This window comes from Haliotis rubra, unplaced genomic scaffold (assembly GCF_003918875.1).
Source record: "Haliotis rubra isolate DU_JTF1 unplaced genomic scaffold, ASM391887v1 Scf797, whole genome shotgun sequence".
In the NCBI taxonomy this organism is placed as follows: domain Eukaryota; kingdom Metazoa; phylum Mollusca; class Gastropoda; order Lepetellida; family Haliotidae; genus Haliotis; species Haliotis rubra.
Genome location: NW_025767520.1, coordinates 450,757 through 476,079, shown reverse-complemented (window position 1 = coordinate 476,079; position 25,323 = coordinate 450,757). Strand labels below are relative to the sequence as shown.

General features: G+C 40.3%; 1 protein-coding gene across 1 annotated transcript; it reads left to right on the top strand.

Annotated features, from left to right (window-relative positions):
• The first annotated feature begins 74 nt into the window (after window positions 1–74).
• LOC124261337 lies at window positions 75–18,298 on the top strand. The gene is made up of 6 exons (XM_046695647.1): window positions 75–368; window positions 1,235–1,315; window positions 15,344–15,648; window positions 16,133–16,263; window positions 17,248–17,404; window positions 18,141–18,298. Exons 3-6 carry the CDS (start codon window positions 15,552–15,554, stop codon window positions 18,296–18,298), a joined length of 543 nt encoding a protein of 180 aa, XP_046551603.1. The 5' UTR covers window positions 75–368; window positions 1,235–1,315; window positions 15,344–15,551.
• Window positions 18,299–25,323: the final 7,025 nt, after the last annotated feature.

The following is a 25,323-nucleotide window of genomic DNA, read 5'->3' as shown; positions in this document are numbered from 1 at the left end:
CCACAGCCGAGGGAGTCAGTGTAATACGTACATTTGTACAACAATATTGCAACGTCACAGTTAAGGAAATTGCAACAATGTTCTGAAACAGAAAGGCACGCATATGTTTGATTTCACGTGCGCTTATTTGGTGAGGGATTCTAAAGACTGTCCAACAGATGAACGACCGTGTCACTCTTTCCCGCATGTACACAAAGTACGTCTTTGTATGATCAGATGCAGAATACTTACATGAGCGCCGTCCGGATTTTATATCAACTCCATGGCAGTTGTGTGTAAAGAGAGCCTATCGCTACGAGGAGCTTCATAAACATCCGGAACCCATCGAAACCGAAAACACATCTCGCTAACTGGATCAGAAAAAGGCGGTACGCTACTCTTATTGTGTTTTGTTGTTGGCTGTTCTGGTGTTACAGCAACTGCACGTCGGTCGTTCGCATGATATTCCATATGATATGTTACAATGCACAGATTTCAGTATCATTCCATGATCAATTTCATTAGGCTATGTGACAGTGTGAATCAATATGAGTATGAGATGGACAGGGAAGTAAGGAACATCCTGCTCTCGATTAACACTCAGTTTCTGAAAATATGTAACTTTGACAGAAAGAACCACTGATTTTCTTACCTTTTCTTGTCATGTCAGGACCGCCTCCGTGGTGTAGTGGTTAGAGCGTCCGCCTGGAGAGCGGAAGGTTGCTGGTTCTATCCCCGACCGCGTCATACCAAAAGATGTTAAAATATGGTACTTGTTGGTCCCTGCCTGGCGCTCGGCATTAATGGGTAAAACAAGGACTGGTCGGCTCGGAGTCAGTATAATGTGTCCGGGTGGGGTATTCATGCTTCACTGCGGCATGGTATCTCAGTGGGCTAGCACTATAAAACCAGCTTAAGTCTGGGCTAGTACAAGCAGCCGCACATACACATACACACGCATGCATGCGTCATATGAGCGAAATATTCTCAAGCACGACGTTAAACCTAATTTCACCTCACCTCACCTTGTCATGTCACAGTAAAATGTCAGTTGAGTTTGTAACATGCAATTAACAGTTTTGATTAGTTCAATTCAATCATCATGCTGACATGTCATGTGAATTATTTGTTTCCATTCCTAATTTATAAGCAGAAAGGAAGCTTCACTTTTGTGACCAGTATAACCCTGTACTTTGTTTTGCTGACATTGTAATGTTCATTTAAATCTTAAACTGATATCCGTTGATGTTTACAGATAACAGTGACCTGATGAAGGCGTCACAGAGACACGTTACTCTCTTTCTGCTGGTCACCTTCGGCGCCATCTTTGTCAGTGGTAAGAATCTAGGGTCATGAGGCGTTTCAGAGTTCTCTGATCAATTCAGGGCAGTGGGGTAGACAAATGGTTGAAGTGGTCGCTCGTTACGCCGAAGACCCGGGTTCAATTCCCCTCATGAGTACAATGTGATATTGCTGAAATATTGCTAAAAGTGACATAAAACTAAACTCACTCACTCACGCTCTGTTCAGTTCCCTCCCGTAGTCACAGTCTCAGCTTCGCTCCAGCCACAACTGGAAATATGTTTTGGGCGTATTAGTCTCTTTGTGTGCAGCAGGTAAATATATCCCAAGAAGAGCTGAATTTGACGTTCTGGTGATTTCGACGATTGCATTGCGCGCAATATGGGGGGAGTAAGTGCACGATCGGAGTGCACAAGCAGTATCAGTCTCTTTGGGTACAGCAGGTAAATATATCCCAAGACGAGCTGAATTTGACGTTCTGGTGATTTCGACGATTGCATTGCGCGCAATATGGGGGGAGTAAGTGCACGATCGGAGTGCACAAGCAGTATCAGTCTCTTTGGGTACAGCAGGTAAATATATCCCAAGACGAGCTGAATTTGACGTTCTGGTGATTTCGACGATTGCATTGCGCGCAATAGGGGGGCAGTAAGTGCACGATCGGAGTGCACAAGCAGTATCAGTCTCCTTGGGTACAGCAGGTAAATATATCCCAAGACGAGCTGAATTTGACGTTCTGGTGATTTCGACGATTGCATTGCGCGCAATTTGGGGGGAGTAAGTGCATTATCGGAGTGCACAAGCAGTATCACAGGTAGGGCGAATGCCCAGTCTCTGTCGTGAGAAGTTTTATTGACAATGGAAATCCTGAAGTTATCTTATATAAACAGCAAACAAACATCAATATTATTTGCCCCAGCTCGTTAATACCACTTCAGTGAGTCACGCCAAAGTAATTCATCAAGTCTACACAAGATAATCCAGTGATCAACAGCATGAGCATTGATCTGCGCAAGTGGGAACTAATGACATGTGTCAACCAAGCCAGTAAGCCTGACCACCCGATACCGTTAGTCGCCTCTTACGACAAGCATGGGTTACTGAAGGTTCATTCTAACCCTTTTACCACTTCAGATGCAAAATCAATTGCCTATAGAACAAATAATAGCAAGCGAAAATTCAGCTCACAACACGCCCTCGCAGTGCGGAGCAAAAAGCATGGTACATCGTCGAAAACCCATACAAATACACGGATGTGGAGAGTGGCAAAAGTTTCGCCGATACAATGTCATCAACACTATTTTTGTAGGAAACACTTGATATTTTTTGTGAAATAGATGAATATATCCTTTATCACTCAGGGGTAGTAAAATAAAAACTTTAAATGATATCAAAGATAAAAATTATGTTTTTGTCTTACATCGTCGAAGACCCTGTGATACTCATGGATCAACACAATTCCTGCGTATTTGACTCCGGTGTTTGTAAAATACTCCCAAAATATATTCATACAACCGTGCACTGCATCAGATTACTCACAACAGATGGTAACATCACAAATTATGCTTTCACAGCCCTTCCTTTATTTAGAATTAATTAATTACAAAATGTTGATGAATTATTTAGAAAAAACTACATTTATACTCATGAGCTGAGCTGACATCATGGATTGGGTGGTCATGCTCGCTGACGTTGTTGACAAATGTAGTCGTATTCCAATTGCGTAGATTGATGCTCATGCTGTTGATCACTTGATTATCGGTTCCAGACTTGATTATTTACTGACCGTCGCCATATAGCTGGAATATTTCTGAGTGCCACGTAAAACTCAACTCACTAATTGACATCTGACTGGACCTTGTCCTACAGCTTGTTGTGGTCAGACCCCTCAGGAGCTGGATTCCATGGATCATTGTTTTCTGATATTGACCGTGTTGACCCCTCATGGAATTCTAAAGATGTTCACGAGTGCCCTTCAGAAAGAAAGTGGGTCTTAAAGAAAAAAACAAATATGAAAAGAAATAAAACAAGTCTGTTTATCTTCTATTCTCTCAATCACCATTGAGGCAACTGAATATATTACATAGACTAATGCTTAGTCACTGAATATATAGAATTTTATTTTAATTAAATTGATTAAGAGCCCCAATCGGATATGAGAGTCATCCTGAACTTGAGGAAATCTAGACTTAATTCATTTAGGGAATTAGCATTGCAGAATGAACTGGGCTGAAGGGGAAATAATGCAGTTCAGGACGGTGAGACAGGCTTTGTATCACAGAATTCAGGTTCAGTGAATGTTGATTGTCTGTCAGCAAACCCTGCAGTGTGTATTGCTGTTCCGAACATCAGTCCCAGGATTGCCTGGTTCAGAATTGCCCTTTCACTATCTGCATTCATCCAGCAAATCCAACTTTAAACTAAAGGGGTGTTTCAAATGTCTGATGCATAAATCCAGTGGCTAAATATTTGGAACCATAGTGGTGTTCCAACTATCCAATATTTAGCCTTAGTGGTGTTGCAACTGTCCAACGTTTAACCATAGTGGTGTTCCAACTGTCCTATATGTAACCATAGTGGTGTTCCAACTGTCCTATATTTAGTCTTAGTGGTGTTCCAACTGTCCTATATTTAGCCTTAGTGGTGTTGCAACTGTCCAACATTTAACCAAAGTGGTGTTCCAACTGTCCAATATTTAGCCTTAGTGGTGCTCCAACTGTCCAACGTTTAACCATAGTGGTGTTCAAACTATCCAATATTTAACCATAGTGGTTTTCCAACTGTCCAACATTTAACCATATTGTTGTTCCAACTGTCCTATATTTAGCCTTAGTGGTGTTCCAACTGTCCTATATTTAGCCTTAATGGTGTTCCAACTGTCCAAAGTTTAACCATAGTGGTGTTCCAACTATCCAATATTTAGCCTTAGTGGTGTTGCAACTGTCCTCGTTTAACCATAGTGGTTTTCCAACTGTCCAACATTTAACCAAAGTGGTGATCCAACTATCCAATATTTAGCCTTAGTGGTGTTGCAACTGTCCTCGTTTAACCATAGTGGTTTTCAAACTGTCCAACGTTCAACCATAGTGGTGTTCCAACTATCCAATATTTAACCATAGTTGTTTTCCAACTGTCCAACATTTAACCCTAGTTGCGTTCCAACTATCCTCGTTTAACCTTGGTGGTGTTCCAACTATCCACGTTTAACCATAGTGGTTTTCCAAATGTCCAACATTTAACCATAGTGGTGTTCCAACTGTCCAACATTGAACCATAGTGGTGTTCCAACTGTCCTATATTTAACCATAGTGATGTTCCAACTGTCCATCGTTTAACCATAGTGGTGTTCCAACTGTCCTATATTTAACTCTATTTGTGTTCGAACTGTCCTATATTTAACCATAGTGCTCTTCCAACTGTCCTATATTGAACTATAGTGGTGTTCCAACTGTCCTATATTTAGCCTTAGTGGTGTGGCAACTGTCCAACGTTTAACCATAGTGGTGTTCCAACTGTCCTATATTTAACCATAATGGTGTTCCAACTATCCAACATTTAACCATCGTAGTGTTCCAAGTGTCTTATATTTAACCATAGTGGTGTTCCAACTGTCCCCGTTTACCAATGGTGGTGTTCCAACTGTCCTATTTTTAACACTAGTGGTGTTCCAACTGTCCTATATTTAACCATAGTGGTGTTCCAACTGTCCTATTTTTTCATCTTAGTGCTGTTCCAACTGTCCTACTTTTAACACTAGTGGTGTTCCAACTGTCCTATATTTAACCATAGTGGTGTTCCAACTGTCCTATATTTAACCATAGTGGTGTTCCAACTGTCCTATATTTAGCCTTAGTGGTGCTCCAACTGTCCAACTTTTAACCATAGTGGTGTTCAAACTATCCAATATTTAACCATAGTGGTTTTCCAACTGTCCAACATTTAACCAAAGTGGTGATCCAACTATCCAATATTTAGCTTTAGTGGTGTTCCAACTCTCCTATATTTAGCCTTAATGGTGTTCCAACTGTCCAACGTTTAACCATAGTGGTGTTCCAACTATCCAATATTTAGCCTTAGTGGTGTTGCAACTGTCCTCGTTTAACCATAGTGGTTTTCCAACTGTCCAACATTTAACCAAAGTGGTGATCCAACTATCCAATATATAGCCTTAGTGGTGCTCCAACTGTCCAATGTTTAACCATAGTGGTGTTCCAACTATCCAATATTTTACCATAGTGGTTTTCCAACTGTCCAACATTTAACCAAAGTGGTGTTCCAACTATCCAATATTTAGCCTTAGTGGTGTTGCAACTGTCCAACGTTTAACCATAGTGGTGTTCCAACTATCCATATTTAACCATAGTGGTGTTCCAGGTATCCAATATTTAGCCTTAGTGGTGTTGCAACTGTTCAACGTTTAACCATAGTGGTGTTCCAACTATCCAATATTTAACCATAGTGGTGTTCCAACTATCCAATATTTAACCATAGTGGTGTAGCAACTGTCCACATTTAACCAAACTTGTGATCCAACTGTCTACTTTAACCATAGTGGTTTTCCAACTGTCCAACATTTAACCATAGTGGTTTTCCAACTGTCCAACATTGAACCATAATGATGTTCCAACTGTCCACGTTTAACCATAGTGGTGTTACAACTATCCACGTTTAACCATAGTGGTTTTCCAACTGTCCAACATTTTACCATAGTGGTGTTACAACTGTCCAACATTTAACCATAGTGGTGTTCCAACTGTCCAACATTTAACCATAGTGGTGTTCCAACTGTCCAACATTTAACCATAGTGGTGTTCCAACTGTCCACATTGAACCAAAGTGGTGATCCAACTGTCTACTTTAACCATAGTCCTTTTCCAACTGTCCAATATTTAACACTAGTTGTGTTCCAACTGTCCAAAATTTAACCCTAGTTGTGTTCCAACTATCCTCGTTTAACCTTAGTGGTGTTCCAACTGTCCAACATTGAACCATAGTGGTGTTCCAACTGTCCTATATTTAACCATTGTGATGTTCCAAGTGTCCATCGTTTAACCATAGTGGTGTTCCAACTGTCCTATATTTAACTCTATTTGAGTTCGAACTCTCCTATATTTAACCATAGTGCTCTTCCAACTGTCCTATATTGAACTATAGTGGTGTTCCAAGTGTCTTATATTTAACTATAGTGCTGTTTTCAAACTGTCCTATATTTAACCATAGTGGTGTTCCAACTGTCCTATATTTAACTCTATTTGTGTTCGAACTGTCCTATATTTAACCATAGTGCTTTTCCAACTGTCCTATACAACTATAGTGGTGTTCCAACTGTCCTATATTTAGCCTTAGTGGTGTTCCAACTGTCCTATATTTAACCATAGTGGTGTTCCAACTGTCCCCGTTTACCAATGGTGGTGTTCCAACTGTCCTATTTTTAACACTAGTGGTGCTCCAACTGTCCTATATTTAACCATAGTGGTGTTCCAACTGTCCTATTTTTTCATCTTAGTGGTGTTCCAACTGTCCTATTTTTAACACTAGTGGTGTTCCAACTGTCCTATATTTAACCATAGTGGTGTTCCAACTGTCCTATATTTAACCATAGTGGTGTTCCAACTGTCCTATATTTAGCCTTAGTGGTGCTCCAACTGTCCTATATTTAGCCTTAGTGGTGTTGCAACTGTCCAACATTTAACCAAAGTGGTGTTCCAACTGTCCAATATTTAGCCTTAGTGGTGCTCCAACTGTCCAACGTATAACCATAGTGGTGTTCAAACTATCCAATATTTAACCATAGTGGTTTTCCAACTGTCCAACATTTAACCAAAGTGGTGATCCAACTATCCAATATTTAGCTTTAGTGGTGTTCCAACTCTCCTATATTTAGCCTTAATGGTGTTCCAACTGTCCAACGTTTAACCATAGTGGTGTTCCAACTATCCAATATTTAGCGTTAGTGGTGTTGCAACTGTCCTCGTTTAACCATAGTGGTTTTCCAACTGTCCAACATTTAACCAAAGTGGTGATCCAACTATCCAATATATAGCCTTAGTGGTGCTCCAACTGTCCAATGTTTAACCATAGTGGTGTTCCAACTATCCAATATTTTACCATAGTGGTTTTCCAACTGTCCAACATTTAACCAAAGTGGTGTTCCAACTATCCAATATCTAGCCTTAGTGGTGTTGCAACTGTCCAACGTTTAACCATAGTGGTGTTCCAACTATCCATATTTAACCATAGTGGTGTTCCAGCTATCCAATATTTAGCCTTAGTGGTGTTGCAACTGTTCAACGTTTAACCATAGTGGTGTTCCAACTATCCAATATTTAGCCTTAGTGGTGTTGCAACTGTCCTCGTTTAACCATAGTGGTGTTCCAACTATCCAATATTTAGCCTTAGAGGTGTTCCAACTATCCAATATATAGCCTTAGTGGTGTTGCAACTGTCCAACGTTTAACCATAGTGGTGTTCCAACTATCCAATATTTAACCATAGTGGTGTTCCAACTATCCAATATTTAACCATAGTGGTGTAGCAACTGTCCACATTTAACCAAACTTGTGATCCAACTGTCTACTTTAACCATAGTGGTTTTCCAACTGTCCAACATTTAACCATAGTGGTTTTCCAACTGTAAATCATTTAACCATAGTGGTGTTCCGACTGTCCAACATTGAACCATAGTGGTGTTCCAACTGTCCAACATTGAACCATAATGATGTTCCAACTGTCCACGTTTAACCATAGTGGTGTTACAACTATCCACGTTTAACCATAGTGGTTTTCCAACTGTCCAACATTTTACCATAGTGGTGTTACAACTGTCCAACATTTAACCATAGTGGTGTTCCAACTGTCCAACATTTAACCATAGTGGTGTTCCAACTGTCCACGTTGAACCAAAGTGGTGATCCAACTGTCTACCTTAACCATAGTCCTTTTCCAACTGTCCAATATTTAACTTTAGTTGTGTTCCAACTGTCCAAAATTTAACCCTAGTTGTGTTCCAACTATCCTCGTTTAACCTTAGTGGTGTTCCAACTGTCCAACATTGAACCATAGTGGTGTTCCAACTGTCCTATATTTAACCATTGTGATGTTCCAAGTGTCCATCGTTTAACCATAGTGGTGTTCCAACTGTCCTATATTTAACTCTATTTGAGTTCGAACTCTCCTATATTTAACCATAGTGCTCTTCCAACTGTCCTATATTGAACTATAGTGGTGTTCCAAGTGTCTTATATTTAACTATAGTGCTCTTGCAACTGTCCTATATTTAACCATAGTGGTTTTCCAACTGTCCTATATTTAACTCTATTTGTGTTCGAACTGTCCTATATTTAACCATAGTGCTCTTCCAACTGTCCTATATTGAACTATAGTGGTGTTCCAACTGTCCTATATTTAGCCTTAGTGGTGTTCCAACTGTCCTATATTTAGCCTTAGTGGTGTTGCAACTGTCCCCGTTTGCCAATGGTGGTGTTCCAACTGTCCTATTTTTAACACTAGTGGTGCTCCAACTGTCCTATATTTAACCATAGTGGTGTTCCAACTGTCCTATTTTTTCATCTTAGTGCTGTTCCAACTGTCCTACTTTTAACACTAGTGGTGTTCCAACTGTCCTATATTTAACCATAGTGGTGTTCCAACTGTCCTATATTTAACCATAGTGGTGTTCCAACTGTCCTATATTTAGCCTTAGTGGTGTTCCAACTGTCCTATATTTAGCCTTAGTGGTGTTGCAACTGTCCAACATTTAACCATAGTGGTGTTCCAACTGTCCAATATTTAACCATAGTGGTGTTCCAACTGTCCAACGTTTAACCATAGTGGTGTTCCAACTGTCCAACATTTAACCATAGTGGTGTTCCAACTGTCCAACATTTAACCATAGTGGTGTTCCAACTGTCCAACATTTAACCATAGTGGTGTTCCAACTGTCCAACATTTAACCATAGTGGTGTTCCAACTGTCCAACCTTTAACCATAGTGGTGTTCCAACTGTCCAATATTTAACCATAGTGGTGTTCCAACTGTCCAATCGTTTAACCATAGTTGTGTTCCAACTGTCCAACATTTAACCATAGTGGTGTTCCAACTGTCCAACATTTAACCATAGTGGTGTTCCAACTGTCCTATATTTAACCATAGTGATGTTCCAACTGTCCATCGTTTAACCATAGTGGTGTTCCAACTGTCCTATATTTAACTCTATTTGTGTTCCAACTGTCCTATATTTAACCATAGTGCTCTTCCAACTGTCCTATATTGAACTATAGTGGTGTTCCAACTGTCTTATATTTAACTATAGTGCTCTTCCAACTGTCCTATATTTAACCATAGTGGTGTTCCAACTGTCCTATATTTAACCATAGTGGTGTTCCAACTGTCCTATATTTAACCATAGTGGTGTTCCAACTGTCCTATATTTAACCATAGTGGTGTTCCAACTGTCCTATATTTAACCTTAGTGGTGTTCCAAGTGTCTTATATTTAACCACAGTGGTGTTCCAACTGTCCCCGTTTACCAATGGTGGTGTTCCAACTGTCCTATTTTTTAACACTAGTGGTGTTCCAACTGTCCTATATTTAACCATAGTGGTGTTCCAACTGTCCTATTTAACCTTAGTGGTGTTCCAACTGTCCTACTTTTAACACTAGTGGTGTTCCAACTGTCCTATATTTAACCATAGTGGTGTTCCAACTGTCCTATATTTAACCATAGTGGTGTTCCAACTGTCCTATATTTAACCTTAGTGGTGTTCCAACTGTCCTATATTTAGCCTTAGTGGTGTTGCAACTGTCCAACATTTAACCAAAGTGGTGTTCCAACTATCCAATATTTAGCCTTAGTGGTGTTCCAACTGTCCAACGTTTAACCATAGTGGTGTTCAAACTATCCAATATTTAACCATAGTGGTGTTTCCAACTGTCCAACATTTAACCATAGTGGTGTTCCAACTATCCAATATTTAGCTTTAGTGGTGTTCCAACTGTCCAATATTTAGCCTTAATGGTGTTCCAACTGTCCAACGTTTAACCATAGTGGTGTTCCAACTATCCAATATTTAACCATAGTGGTGTTCCAACTGTCCTCGTTTAACCATAGTGGTTTTCCAACTGTCCAACATTTAACCAAAGTGGTGATCCAACTATCCAATATTTAGCCAACTTAGTGGTGTTCCAACTGTCCAATATTTAACCATAGTGGTGTTCCAACTATCCAATATTTTAACCATAGTGGTTTTCCAACTGTCCAACATTTAACCATAGTGGTGTTCCAACTATCCAATATTTAACCATAGTGGTGTTCCAACTGTCCAACGTTTAACCATAGTGGTGTTCCAACTATCCACGTTTAACCATAGTGGTGTTCCAACTATCCAATATTTAGCCATAGTGGTGGCTTCAACTGTCCAACGTTTAACCATAGTGGTGTTCCAACTATCTATTTAATATTAGTGGTGTTGCAACTGTCCTCGTTTAACCATAGTGTTGTTCCAACTATCCAATATTTAGCCTTAGTGGTGTTGCAACTGTCCAACGTTTAACCATAGTGGTGTTCCAACTATCAATATTTAGCCTTAGTGGTGTTGCAACTGTCCAACGTTTAACCATAGTGGTGTTCCAACTGTCCAATATTTAACCATAGTGGTGTTCCAACTATCCAATATTTAACCATAGTGGTGTTCCAACTGTCCAACATTTAACCAAAGTGGTGTTCCAACTGTCTACTTTTTACCATAGTGGTTTTCCAACTGTCCAACATTTAACCATAGTGGTGTTCCAACTGTCCAATATTTTAACCATAGTGGTGTTCCAACTGTCCAACATTTAACCATAGTGGTGTTCCAACTGTCCAACATTTAACCATAGTGGTGTTCCAACTGTCCACGTTTAACCATAGTGGTGTTCCAACTATCCACGTTTAACCATAGTGGTTTCCAACTGTGGTGTTCCAAACTGTCCAATATTTAACCATAGTGGTGTTCTCCCTTAACTGTCTAACCATAGTGGTTTCCAACTGTCCAACATATTTAACCATAGTGGTGTTCCAACTGTCCTTATATTTAACCAAGTGGTAAGTTCCAACTGTCCTATTTTAACACTAGTGGTGTTCCAACTGTCCAATATTTAACCATAGTGGTGTTCCAACTGTCCTACGTTTAACCATAGTGGTGTTCCAACTGTCCAATATTTAACCATAGTGGTGTTCCAACTGTCCTATTATTTAACCAAACTGGTGGTGTTCCAACTGTCCTATTTTAACCATAGTGGTGTTCCAACTGTCCTCCTATATTTAGCTTTCCATAGTGGTGTTCCAACTGTCCAACATTTAACCATAGTGGTGTTCCAACTGTCCTATATTTGGCCTATAGTGGTGTTCATATTTAACCATAGTGGTGTTCCAACTGTCCAATATTTAACCATAGTGGTGTTCTGTCAACTGTCCATTTTAACCATAGTGGTGTTCCAACTATCCAATATTTAGCCTTAGTGGTGTTGCAACTGTCCAACGTTTAACCATAGTGGTGTTCCAACTATCCAATATTTAACCTTAGTGGTGTTCCAACTGTCCTATATTTAACCATAGTGGTGTTCCAACTGTCCAATATTTAACCATAGTGGTGTTCCAACTGTCCAATATTTAACCATAGTGGTGTTCCAACTGTCCAACGTTTAACCATAGTGGTGTTCCAACTGTCCAACATTTAACCATAGTGGTGTTCCAACTGTCCGTTTATTTAGCCTTAGTGGTGTTCCAACTGTCCAATATTTAACCATAGTGGTGTTCCAACTATCCAATATTTAACCTTAGTGGTGTTCCAACTGTCCAACGTTTAACCATAGTGGTGTTCCAACTGTCCACATTTAACCATAGTGGTGGTGATCCAACTGTCCAACTTTTAACCATAGTGGTGTTCCAACTGTCCAACATTTAACCATAGTGGTGTTCCAACTGTCCAACATTTAACCATAGTGGTGTTCCAACTGTCCTCGTTTAACCTTAGTGGTGTTCCAACTGTCCACGTTTAACCATAGTGGTGTTCCAACTGTCCAACATTTAACCATAGTGGTGTTCCAACTGTCCAACGTTTAACCATAGTGGTGTTCCAACTGTCCAATATTTAACCATAGTGGTGTTCCAAACTGTCCTATATTTAACCATTAGTGGTGTTCCAACTGTCCAATATTTAACCATAGTGGTGTTCCAACTGTCCAATATTTAACCATAGTGGTGTTCCAACTGTCCAATATTTAACCATAGTGGTGTTCCAACTGTCCAACATTTAACCATAGTGGTGTTCCAACTGTCCAATATTTAACCATAGTGGTGTTCCAACTGTCCAATATTTAACCATAGTGGTGTTCCAACTGTCCAATATTTAACCATAGTGGTGTTCCAACTGTCCAATATTTAACCATAGTGGTGTGTCAAACTGTCCTATATTTAACCAAAGTGGTTTCCAACTGTCCTATGTTTAACCATAGTGGTGTTCCAACTGTCCAATATTTAACCATAGTGGTGTTCCAACTGTCCAACATTTAACCATAGTGGTGTGTTCCAACTGTCCACGTTTAACCATGGTAACCATAATGAGTGGTTTTCCAACTGTCAACATTTAACCATAGTGGTGTTCCAACTGTCCATAATTTGAACCATAGTGGTGTTCCAACTGTCCTATATTTAACCATGGTGGTGTTCCAACTGTCAACATTTAACCATCGTGGTGTTCCAAGTGGTGGTGTTCCAACTGTCCAACTATTTTTAACATGAAAGTGGTGGTTCCAACTGTCCAATTTAACCATAGTGGTGTTCCAACTGTCCTATATTTAACCAAAGTGGTGTTCCAACTGTCCAACATTTTAACCATAGTGGTGTTCCAACTGTCCAACATTTAACCATAGTGGTGTTCCAACTGTCCACGTTTAACCATAGTGGTGTTCCAACTGTCCAACATTTAACCATAGTGGTGTTCCAACTGTCCAACATTTAACCATAGTGGTGTTCCAACTGTCCAATATATTTAACCATAGTGGTGTTCCAACTGTCCAACGTTTAACCATAGTGGTGTTCCAACTGTCCTATTTATTTAACCATATTAAGCATGGTGGTTTCCAACTGTCCAATTTTAACCATAGTGGTGTTCCAACTGTCCTATATTTAACCATAGTGGTGTTCCAACTGTCCAACATTTAACCATAGTGGTGTTCCAACTGTCCTATATTTAACCATAGTGGTGTTCCAACTGTCCAACATTTAACCATCGTGGTGTTCCAACTGTCCAACATTTAACCATAGTGGTGTTCCAACTGTCCAACATTTAACCATAGTGGTGTTCCAACTGTCCAATATTTAACCATAGTGGTGTTCCAACTGTCCTATATTTAACCAAAGTGGTGTTAAAACTGTCCTTTTTTAACCATACTGGTGTTCCAACTGTCCTATATTTAACAATAGTGGTGTTCCAACTGTGCTATTTTTTCACCTTAGTGGTGTTCCAACTGTCCAACATTTAACCATAGTGGTGTTCCAACTGTCCACATTTAACCATAGTGGTGTTCCAACTATCCAACATTTAACCATAGTGGTGTTCCAACTGTCCAACATTTAACCATAGTGGTGTTCCAACTGTCCTATATTTAACCATAGTGGTGTTCCAACTGTCCAACATTTAACCATAGTGGTGTTCCAACTGTCCTATATTTAACCATAGTGGTGTTCCAACTGTCCAACATTTAACCGCAGTGGTGTTCCAACTGTCTTATATTTAACCATAGTGGTGTTACAACTGTCCAACATTTAACCATAGTGGTGTTCCAACTGTCCAACATTTAACCATAGTGGTGTTCCAACTGTCCATATTTAACCTTAGTGGTGTTCCAACTGTCCTATATTTAACCTTAGTGGTGTTCCAACTGTCCTATATTTAACCTTAGTGGTGTTCCAACTGTCCTATATTTAACCATAGTGGTGTTCCAACTGTCCTATATTTAGCCTTAGTGGTGTTCCAACTGTCCTATTTTTAGCCTTAGTGGTGTTGCAACTGTCCAACATTTGAACCAAAGTGGTGTTCCAACTGTCCTATATTTAGCCTTAGTGGTGTTCCAACTGTCCCCGTTTACCAATGGTGGTGTTCCAACTGTCCTACATTTAACCAAAGTGGTGTTCCAACTGTCCCCTGTTTACCAATGGTGGTGTTCCAACTGTCCAACATTTAACCAAAGTGGTGTTCCAACTGTCCTATATTTAGCCTTAGTGGTGTTCCAACTGTCCTATATTTAGCCTTAGTGGTGTTCCAACTGTCCTCGTTTAACCATAGTGGTGTTCCAACTATCCAATATTTAGCCTTAGAGGTGTTTCCAACTGTCCAACATTTAACCTTAGTGGTGTTGCAACTGTCCAACATTTAACCAAAGTGGTGTTCCAACTGTGCTATATTTAACCATAGTGGTCTTCCAACTGTCCACATTTAACAAAAGTGGTGTTCCAACTGTCTTATTTTAACCATAGTGGTTTTCAACTGTCCAACATTTAACCAAAGTGGTGTTCCAACTATCCAATATTTAGCCTTGAGTGGTGTTGCAACTGTCCTCGTTTAACCATAGTGGTGTTCCAACTATCCAATATTTAGCCATTAGAGGTGTTCCAACTATCCAATATTTAGCCTTAGTGGTGTTGCCAACTGTCCAACATTTAACCCTACTTGGTGTTCCAACTGTCCAACATTTAACCCTAGTTGTGTTCCAACTGTCCAACATTTAACCCTAGTTGTGTTCCAACTGTCCGCTTTTAACCAGAGTGGTTTTCCAACTGTCCAACTTTTAAAGCTATAGAGGTGTTCCAACTGTCCAACATTTAACTATAGAGGTGTTCCAACTATCCAACATTTAACCATAGTGGTGTTCCAACAGTCCAACGTTTAATTATAGTGGTGTTCCAACTGTCCAACGTTAAACCTTGTGCAGTGTCCCAGCTGTCCTGTGTTTAATAAAAGTTGTGCTCCAACTGTCCAACATGGTAGCCATGGTAACAAAATGTTTGCTTTTTTCTCATCAGATGCAGCAGAAACCAGTACATCATGCCCTGAAGTAGGCTGCTTTGGACGGCCAGTCAACATCACCTGTGACATAACTGGCCAATACGACTATATCGGGTTTTGCGGCCAGATACTATTGAAGTAGTAACATGCCTGAAGACCTTACATGAATGCTATGTTAATGTTCAAGGTTATGAGGTGGTGTTTCGCTCAGATGACAAACACATTATGCGCATAGAGAGTCTGAGTAGAAGGGATGTTGGAACGTGGAATTGTCATGATGGAACAAACCCACTCTTGAAGACTTGTAGCATCGAAGGATATGGTAATGTTCTCATGGATAACTTTATTCTTACAAAACTTTCATCTCTATTACATGATTCCCATCAGACCAGAATTGTGGCAGGAATCACACAGAAACAGGAATCGGAAACAGATTTATAACAGAATTCTTTTTAGTGTCAGAGATGATTGTGGAGGTGTTACCGTCTAGAGTCACAAGGTGGATGGGTAGCCCTAGTAGTTAAAGCAGTTGATGGTCAGTGCCAAATATCTCAGTTCAAATCCCGACTTGGGTACAATGTGTGAAGCCCATTTCTGGATTGCCCTGCTGTGATATTGCTGGAATATTGCTACACGCAGCATGATATCTTACTCACTCCTCTAAGATCACATGACATGGTGACTTAACTTCCTTTAGCCTCTAGGTAGTAACAGAGACTAAGGTGTGTGTGTGTTTAGTGTTACTTATAGCTGTGAATATATTTCAGGAAATGCTCATTGTTCAGTTTGATTTTTCCTAATTCCAGCTGTAAGACAGTCCCCAACTCCTGCACCTCCGTCGCCTGACTCAGACTGCATCAACATCCCGAAAACTTTCCATCTGCAAACATTATGTAAAGGTTTTCAAGAGGATCCAAATGTCAACATTACTATCAGGGTGAGACAAATTATGTCTCATGTAGTGATATGTGATTGTTTGTTATCCCCCACAACGCTTTTTGCAGGGTGTGTGTGTGTGTGTGTGTGTGTGTGTGTGCGTGCGTGCGTGCGTGCGTGTGCGTGTGTGTCCATGAAAATGGACTCTGTCCGTCCGTCCGTCCATGCGTGCTTCCGTCCTTCCGTGCACATTTGTCTTTTCCGGAGCAGAACTCTAACACCGTTCAATATTTCTTCACCAAACTTGGCAAATAGATAGATCTGGTGGTGTACTGGTGCCTTTTGGTAGTTTTGAAATTCTGAATAAAATATTTTTGGCTTTTCCGTGGCAACAAGTTTGACTTAGCCTGAAATTGGTGGTAGTGCTCTTTTCCTGAGCAGAACTCTAAAACCGTTCACTATTTTTTCACCAAACTTGACACATAGATTGGTCTGGTGGTGTACTGGTTCCTTTTTGGTAGTTTTGGAATTCTGAATGAAATAATTTTGGCATTTCCATGGCAACAAGTTTGACATAGACTGAAATTGGTGATTGTGCTTCTACTGGAGCAGAACTTGAAAAACCTTTCAATACTCTCCTTCCACTTTTCTATATACACACCTAAATATTTGACATAATCATAACTCGTAGATATATTCATGAAGAGTATTTTGCCATTGCGGGGGATATTGATGACTTTGTCTTCTTGTTGTGAATACCACGCTGACAATTTCAACCGTTACCATGTTTGCATAGATAGTGTCGATAAGGGCGGTAGGGTAGCTGAGTGGTTAAGGTGTTCGCTCGTCACACTGAATATCAGGGTTCGATTCCCCACATGGGTACAATATCTAAATCCGTTTCAGGTGTTCCCCCTTGATATTGATGGAATGTTGCTAAAAGCAGCGTAAAACTAAATTCATCCACTCACTCAGAGTATGATAACAAATTCTCTGAGCCAGACCACTCAGTCCATTATGTCACCGGTTATGTGGATATTTTCAGGTGGCTAACAACAGCTACAGTTTCACATCTGACCAGTACAAAGAAAATGATGAGGTAGAACTTGATGATGCCCCTACAGGTGGGGAACTGGAATGCAGTGTCACCGGACCAGCCGCCCAGTGTTACACACCCTCCAAGCCGAACAAGACCAAAATATGTAAGTAGCTAAGTGTAGGCATTAGGGCTGTATCCGGGCAGTGGGGTAGCCTAGTGGTTAAAGCGTTCTGTTCGTCACGCTGAAGACCTGGTTTGATTCCCTACATGTGAAGGCCATTTCTGGTGTCCCCCATCGAGATATTGCTGGAATGTTCCTAAAAAGCTCCTCACTCACTCACTCACTCACTCATGGATCACTTTTCATGGATGAATTTAATGTTTCTTAACGTTGTAAGAACATGCATACAACAGGCAGGCAGTTACAAATGGGCCAAGCTTTCACCTCAAGACGACTGTATGTTTGATTCATGAGTGTTTGACACAATTGTGTTTGACTATATTGAAATACAGGTTTACCATGTTTACTGGCAGCTGAAGTATTCACTCAGGTGTGGAGGGTGGGTGGTGGGGGAGAAGAGGGGGTAGATGGGGGTAACCATCAGCTTAACCCAGGGTTAGTCGTTATCTCCCTCTATCAGTTGTCCCACAGAGATGGGGGCAGATTACAGGAGCTTGGAGGAATCTTTTCTTAATTGTTTCACAACAGCTTTTTGGTCATGTACACAGAGCTTACTGTAATTTTAGTCAAATCGCGTCCTTACGGTCTCACATATGTCTAAGGATCAGCCTGAGATCCAGAGCACTAGAGTGATGTCTGTAAAGATCCGGGATAGAATTGATCTTCAGTAACCCATCCATCAATAGAAATATACATTTCATTTTTTTTTCAGGGTCAGGTCCAGGTCCTCCGGTTCCTACAATGGCCATTGTTATCATTGCCCTTCTGATATTGATCATCATCATCTGCCTTTTGGTAGATTGCATCTTCTGTAGGCCAGGGGGTAGAGGCGCAGGGTATGTATCACATCAGTCTTCCAGGGAACCTGCCGAATGAACCTGTACCACAAATTTATTCACATGCTACAAGGGGCATAACTACCATTAAGAAAATAAGCCCGGGCTTGCACATGATTGTTGCTAAAAGGTTGGGCAAACCCTCAATACTATCTAAATATACAGCTTTGCAACATATCTGGCTTACACGAAAAAATTGGCTTGCTACGTTCATGGTCATAAGTGTATGTCAAACTAAACTCAACACAGTGCAGCTTTAACAAAACTTGACATATATTAAAATGTTTAAAATATTTGTGTTGAAGTGCTCCCTGTGGGTAGGAATCCATGCTAGAATTGTCCTTTGCTTTTCATTAAAGGCGACTAGATGAATCAGGTTGTTGGTTGATCACATGTCACCACATGTGAGGATCGATACTCATGATGACCATCACTGGCTTGTCTGGTCCTGACTTGATTATTTACACAATGACATCACTGGCTTGTCTGGTCCTGACTTGATTATTTACACAATGACATCACTGGCTTGTCTGGTCCTGACTTGATTATTTACACAATGACATCATTGGCTTGTCTGGTCCTGACTTGATTATTTACACAATGACCATCACTGGCTTGTCTGGTCCTGACTTGATTATTTACACAATGACCATCACTGGCTTGTCTGGTCCTGACTTGATTATTTACACAATGACCATCACTAGCTTGTCTGGTCCTGACTTGATTATTTACACAATGACATCACTGGCTTGTCTGGTCCTGACTTGATTATTTACACAATGACATCACTGGCTTGTCTGGTCCTGACTTGATTATTTACACAATGACATCACTGGCTTGTCTGGTCCTGACTTGATTATTTACACAATGACCATCACTGGCTTGTCTGGTCCTGACTTGATTATTTACACAATGACATCACTGGCTTTTCTGGTCCTGACTTGATTATTTACACAATGACCATCACCAGGTTGTCTGGTCCTGACTTGATTATTTACACAATGACATCACTGGCTTGTCTGGTCTTGACTTGATTATACAATTATTTTCTCTAACGTTTTTTGTCATCATACTTTTGGTTTTTTGATCTACTCTCTTGTGGCTGTTCTGATTTTGTTTAATGGTACTGCTATCTGTTTTGCTGCCGAAGAAACTAGCAATACTACTTTGTGACATAGATTACAATAATCTAACTGTAACAATTGCTGAAAACTGTGACGAAACAAACACGTTTCAGTAGCGAGACTTGTTGCCAATGGTGCTATATTCAGACCAGATAACGTTGCTAAGCGTGATTGTGCTTGTAAGCTACTATCGCAAGTTAGTATGCAAGAAAGAACCCAGTCAAGCTACCTACAATTTAATGTACCCATCTGGGGCAAAATGAACACCAAGGGAAATAACTCTTTCTTCAGGCAACAATGTAAACAGAAAGCATGAATAAAGCCCTGATAAACCACAATGAAAAACAGATAAAAATGCAGAACTTTACGTATGTTGATTTGATAGGAAATGAAATTCAATTTTATTTGTTACTTGGCCATGGGCAAGTTCAAACGAACAGTTTAGTTGCTCGGTATAGAAAGTTTTCTGCACTGGGCTTTGGGCAATCATATTGTTGAACCCCTGCAGTTACCTCAATGTCATAGACTCATGATTGTCTTAGCGCTAAGATGGTATTGTGGAATGGGGCCAGCATCAGAATAGATCTCTTGGCCCAGTCATCCCATTGCTGCAAGTGTCATAGATTCATGATTGTCTTAGCGCTACGATCGTATTGTGGAATGGGCCCTAGGCAACCGGCATCAGAATAGATCTCCAGGCTCAGTCATCTCACTGCTGCAAGTGTTATAGACTCATGATTGTCTTAGCGCTAAGATGGTATTGTGGAATGGGGCCCAGCATCAGAATAGATCTCTTGGCCCAGTCACCTCACTGCTGCATTTGTCAATAGATTCATGATTGTCTTAGCGCTACGCTCGTATTGTGGAATGGGGCCAGCATCAGAATAGATCTCTTGGCCCAGTGATCCCATTGCTGCAAGTGTCATAGACTCATGATTGTCTTAGCGCTACGCTCGTATTGTGGAATGGGGCCAGCATCAGAATAGATATTTTGGCCCAGTCACCTCACTGCTGCATTTGTCAATAGATTCATGATTGTCTTAGCGCTACGTTCGTATTGCGGAATGGGGCCAGCATCAGAATATATTTTAGCCCAGTCTCACTGCCCAGTCATCCCATGATTGTCTTAGCGCTAAGTGGTATTGCGGAATGGGGCCATAGATTCTCCAGCCCCAGTCACCCCACTGCTGCAAGTGGCATAGATTCATTATTGTCTTAGCGCAAATAAAACTTCTTGGTACAGGGCCCCTCATGGTTCTCATAAGTTGTCACTAATGTGAATAAGATTATCATACTGTGTGACCCAGCTGATTGGATGTCATCATTCTCCCATGCTCATGCTGTCAGCCACTAGTTTGCCTGTCATTGTCTTGATTGGTTATAGGCTGCTGTCCTTGAACCAATCAGATGCTCACCTTCTTCTTTGGCACTTAAATTTACATTTTTACGAAAGGAACAACCTTGAAAGTATAAATTTCTTTTCATTCAGTGCTCAGAAATGTCAGTGTGTGTAAACTCTCCAACAATATTACTGCACATACTTCTTCCACTGGAAACTACTTGTATATTTTCATTATTGAGATCAAGAAATCAGATATGTTTTGCTGCCTCACATGCTTGTACCAAGAATTTAAAATCGTTAACATAGATTGGCTGAATAGAAAGTGGAGAGTTTGCTGCACCTTCACTAAATCATTGTATCAGAGAATTTACAGTAAAATACCTGTAAAACAAACACGGATATAATTAACTGACGGCTATAGCGAACTGTTTTAAAAGTCCCGAATTAACCCCTGTAGTTTCATATCTGCATGAACAAAACCTGATTAGTTTCAACCAGCCTTTGGAAGATTGAGAAAGCAATAAAAAGTCACTTTAGGCCACACCAATTTTATTACTTGTTTTACAGATCTGCCGTATTTTTTCCAAGAATAAGGAAAAAAGAAAGAATTTTCCCCGCTCAAAAAAATAAAATCCTAATGTGTTTATTGGCCAAAAATGTTAAACTTACAAGAAATTCTTTTTTTAGTTCGCTGTTTTCCCCATGTAAATTGGCAAACGTAAAACACTTTTAGTATATAAAGGAATATTACTTTGACAGAAGATTTTATTTTATTATTTTTTCCTCCTGCCTTTAGGTTTTCTGAGGACAAAAATCTGTAAAACAAGAAATAAAATTGGTCTGGCTTCATCTTGTTATATTTTCAACACTGGATGAAATGTTTTCACTTCTTTCTTTTGACTTCTAGTTATGATTCCTCATTCCGTCAGCTTCCACAAATGATGTGAAGAAGGGACTACAGCAGAAACAGATAGGTGAGACATGCTACAGGTATTGAGACAAAGTGTGCTGCTCTAGGTGAGACCTGCTACTGGTATTGAGACACAGTGTCCTGTTGTAGGTGAGACATGCAGGCAGGTATTTGAGACACAGTGTGCTGCTGTAGTGAAACATGCTACAGGTATTGAGACACAGTGTGCTGCTGTAGGTGAGACATGCTACAGGTATTGAGACACAGTGTGCTGCTGTAGGTGAGACATGCTACAGGTATTGAGACACAGTGTGCTGCTCCAGGTGAGACATGCTACAGGTATTTGAGACACAGTGTGCTGCTCCAGGTGAGACATGCTACAGGTATTTGAGACACAGTGTGCTGCTCTAGGTGAGACATGCTGCAGGTATTGAGACACAGTGTCCTGTTGTAGGTGAGACATGCGGCAGGTATTAATACACAGTGTTCTGCTGTAGTGAGACATGCTACAGGTATTTGGGACAAAGTGTGCTGCTCTAGGTGAGACATGCTGCAGGTATTGAGACACAGTGTCCTGTTGTAGGTGAGACATGCAGGCAGGTATTTGACACACAGTGTGCTGCTGTAGGTGAGACATGCGGCAGGTATTGAGACACAGTGTCCTGCTGTAGGTGAGACATGCGGCAGGTATTGATACACAGTGTTCTGCTGTAGTGAGACATGCTACAGGTATTGAGACAGTGTGCTGCTGTAGTGAGACATGCAGCAGGTATTGAGACACAGTGTGTTGCTGTAGGTGAGACATGCGGCAGGTATTGAGACACAGTGTTCTGCTGTAGGTGAGACATGCTACAGGTATTGAGACACAGTGTGCTGCTGTAAGGTGAGACATGCGGCAGGTATTGAGACACAGTGTTCTGCTGTAGGTGAGACATGCTACAGGTATTGAGACACAGTGTTCTGCTGTAGGTGAGACATGCTACAGGTATTGAGACACAGTGTCCTGCTGTAGTGAGACATGCTACAGGTATTGAGACACAGTGTTCTGCTGTAGGTGAGACATGCTACAGGTATTGAGACACAGTGTGCTGCTGTAGTGAGACATGCGGCAGGTATTGATACACAGTGTTCTGCTGTAGTGAGACATGCTACAGGTATTGAGACAGTGTGCTGCTGTAGTGAGACATGCTACAGGCATTGTGACACAGTGTGCTGCTGTAGGTGAGACATGCTACAGGTATTGAGACACAGTCTCCTGATGTTGTTGAGCACAAAGTAGGATTGAACCTACCTCACATTTGCTTAACATAGGTCATTATTACAAGTATGTTTCTCTGAAGACTAAGGACCTAACCTCACTCACTTTGATGTTGATAGTTATACTCTAGACAAATAATTTTGTGCTGAATAGCATTAAATTAAGAATGAAATGTTTCAACTGGGAAGCTATGAATTTGACACAGCTTGTTCATAAAAAATGGGTGTCGAACAAGTGACAGGTGTGATTCTCATTTATATCCCTTTGTTAAATCTTTAAATTGAAATTGTTTATTATGTCTTACATATCTAACATGCTTAATCCAACTTAACTGGTTGAAGTTCATGACAAACTGTTTCAACTGAGTCAAAACTCCACACACGGACCACAGTGTAACTTCAACCAAGTGAACTTTGACCTATGTGTTTGTCAACCTTCTACAGTCATAAAATGAAGTGTGATAAAATGAAGTGTGAACTCTTTTGTGTCGTGAGGGGTTTTGTTGAAGCAGCATGGATAATTCGAGTCTAAAGTTTCAAGATGGTCTGTCTATTAAAGCCTTTATTATACCCCAGCTTACGAAGTAAAGGGGATATATAGTGTTCATTCTGTCCTGTCCTCTGTCCGTCCATCTTTTGTCTGGAGCATATCTCTTAAAGTTTACTTGCTAGGTTCACCAAACTTCACGCACATGTTAATCATTACCCATAGATGTGTCTTGTGCTATTTTGAAGTTGATCAGATTTGTATTATTCGCTGTTTCTATGGAAACACGACTTAGTGCGAAATATGTTTGATGGTTATCTTGTCCAGAGCATGCCACCGAAATTATTCATGCTTGGCTCACCAAACTTAATAGACCAGTTAATTATGACCAGCAGATGTGCCTTTTAATCAGATATGTATTTTTTGCTGTTTCCAATGAAACATGACTTGGTGAAAAATATTTCTATAAGTTATTGATGTAATCAGTAAATGGCAACTATTATGTAACATGTATGGAGTCAAGGAGAAAGTCTTGTGAGCTGCTGATCCTTGTCACATTATATATATCAATATCAGTCATTTCCATGTCCGACAGTGGGAAGCAGGGTATGTGAGCTGTGCTCACTTCTGCACTTGTTTTCTTCAGTGCTTGAGAACGGTTCAATAATCTGCATATAATGGTAGAGACCTATGCTCTGTTTTCACCTGTCCTGACTAAATGTCAAATAGGTATGAACAAAATGAAACAGCTGTTCATGGTTCTCAGTTGAATACATCCATTGCTGTACAACCTGCACATGTCTTTTCGTGTATCTTGTGCTTTTCATTCAGTGAACTGCTTAACATCGTTAGTTGAAATATTGTCGTTGACGGATGAACTCGTCCACTGTGCTCAAGTAAGGTGTTTGCATTTACAAATTGGATAGAACTTCTATTATCAGGACAAACTATACCAGGTGTGATAAAAACAGGTTAACATTCACACTTTCACAAGGCTTCAAGAACAGCTTCAAGAACAGTGTTTTCTGTCTAATTTCGGCTCATTAAATTTCAGACATTTATTTTGATATATTTATGTTGTTGAGAATGAGACACCTCATTTATGTCGTTGCTATACCCCTTGTTTGTCCGTAGTTCACTGTTTTTGGTTTTTATTACAGGCAGGAGAAACATGGAGACTGACGTGGTGAGAAGATGATCATCCTCAACTGGGGTGTCTGTTCACATCCAGGACAGACGTCAACTTGTGAACTGGTTCTGACTGTTTGCTGGACATAGACAGTTGCCCAGTTCTCAAGTAGACATGAGCGGTCAGCCAATACTCTTTCAATGGAAGCTCTGAAACTTTCACCTCACACTGCCTTTGTTATTCTTTTTTTCTTGTGTATACCTGGATATTATCCCAGAATTCTGGGCTGGTTTGCCTTGGAAATTAACAGAAACATAGCCGTCTTTGTGTGTCGTTAATGCCCATGAGATTTGATAAGTAACTTGCTTGGTATATATTCTGAGATTATTGTTTTCAGTATTTAGACGTGTAACATAAACTAATAATTTAACCTGAACATTGTTTAGCAATCCTGTGTGTATGTTACAGAATGACTGTGTAAGATGACTGAGATATTCACGTAGGCAATTGAAAATATTTTTTTGTTTTGTGTTCTATTGTAATTTATATAACTAGTTAGTAATATAAGTTGTATGCTTCTCTAGAGGGTAATACGGTCTGGTGTACGTCGTTTTGTAGCAGTGTCACCCGAGCCAGTAGCAAGGATTACTGTCTCCTCTGAGTTCTTTGGAACAATCTGACAGCTCTGTCAAAGTCAAACTATCATCGAAAACTATCATTGTTTGCTTATAAAACTGATTTTATTAAACTGAATTCTGAGGGTCACCCATAAAACTTGCGTCACGCTTGACTCGTATGATAATATTTTGAGAGTCG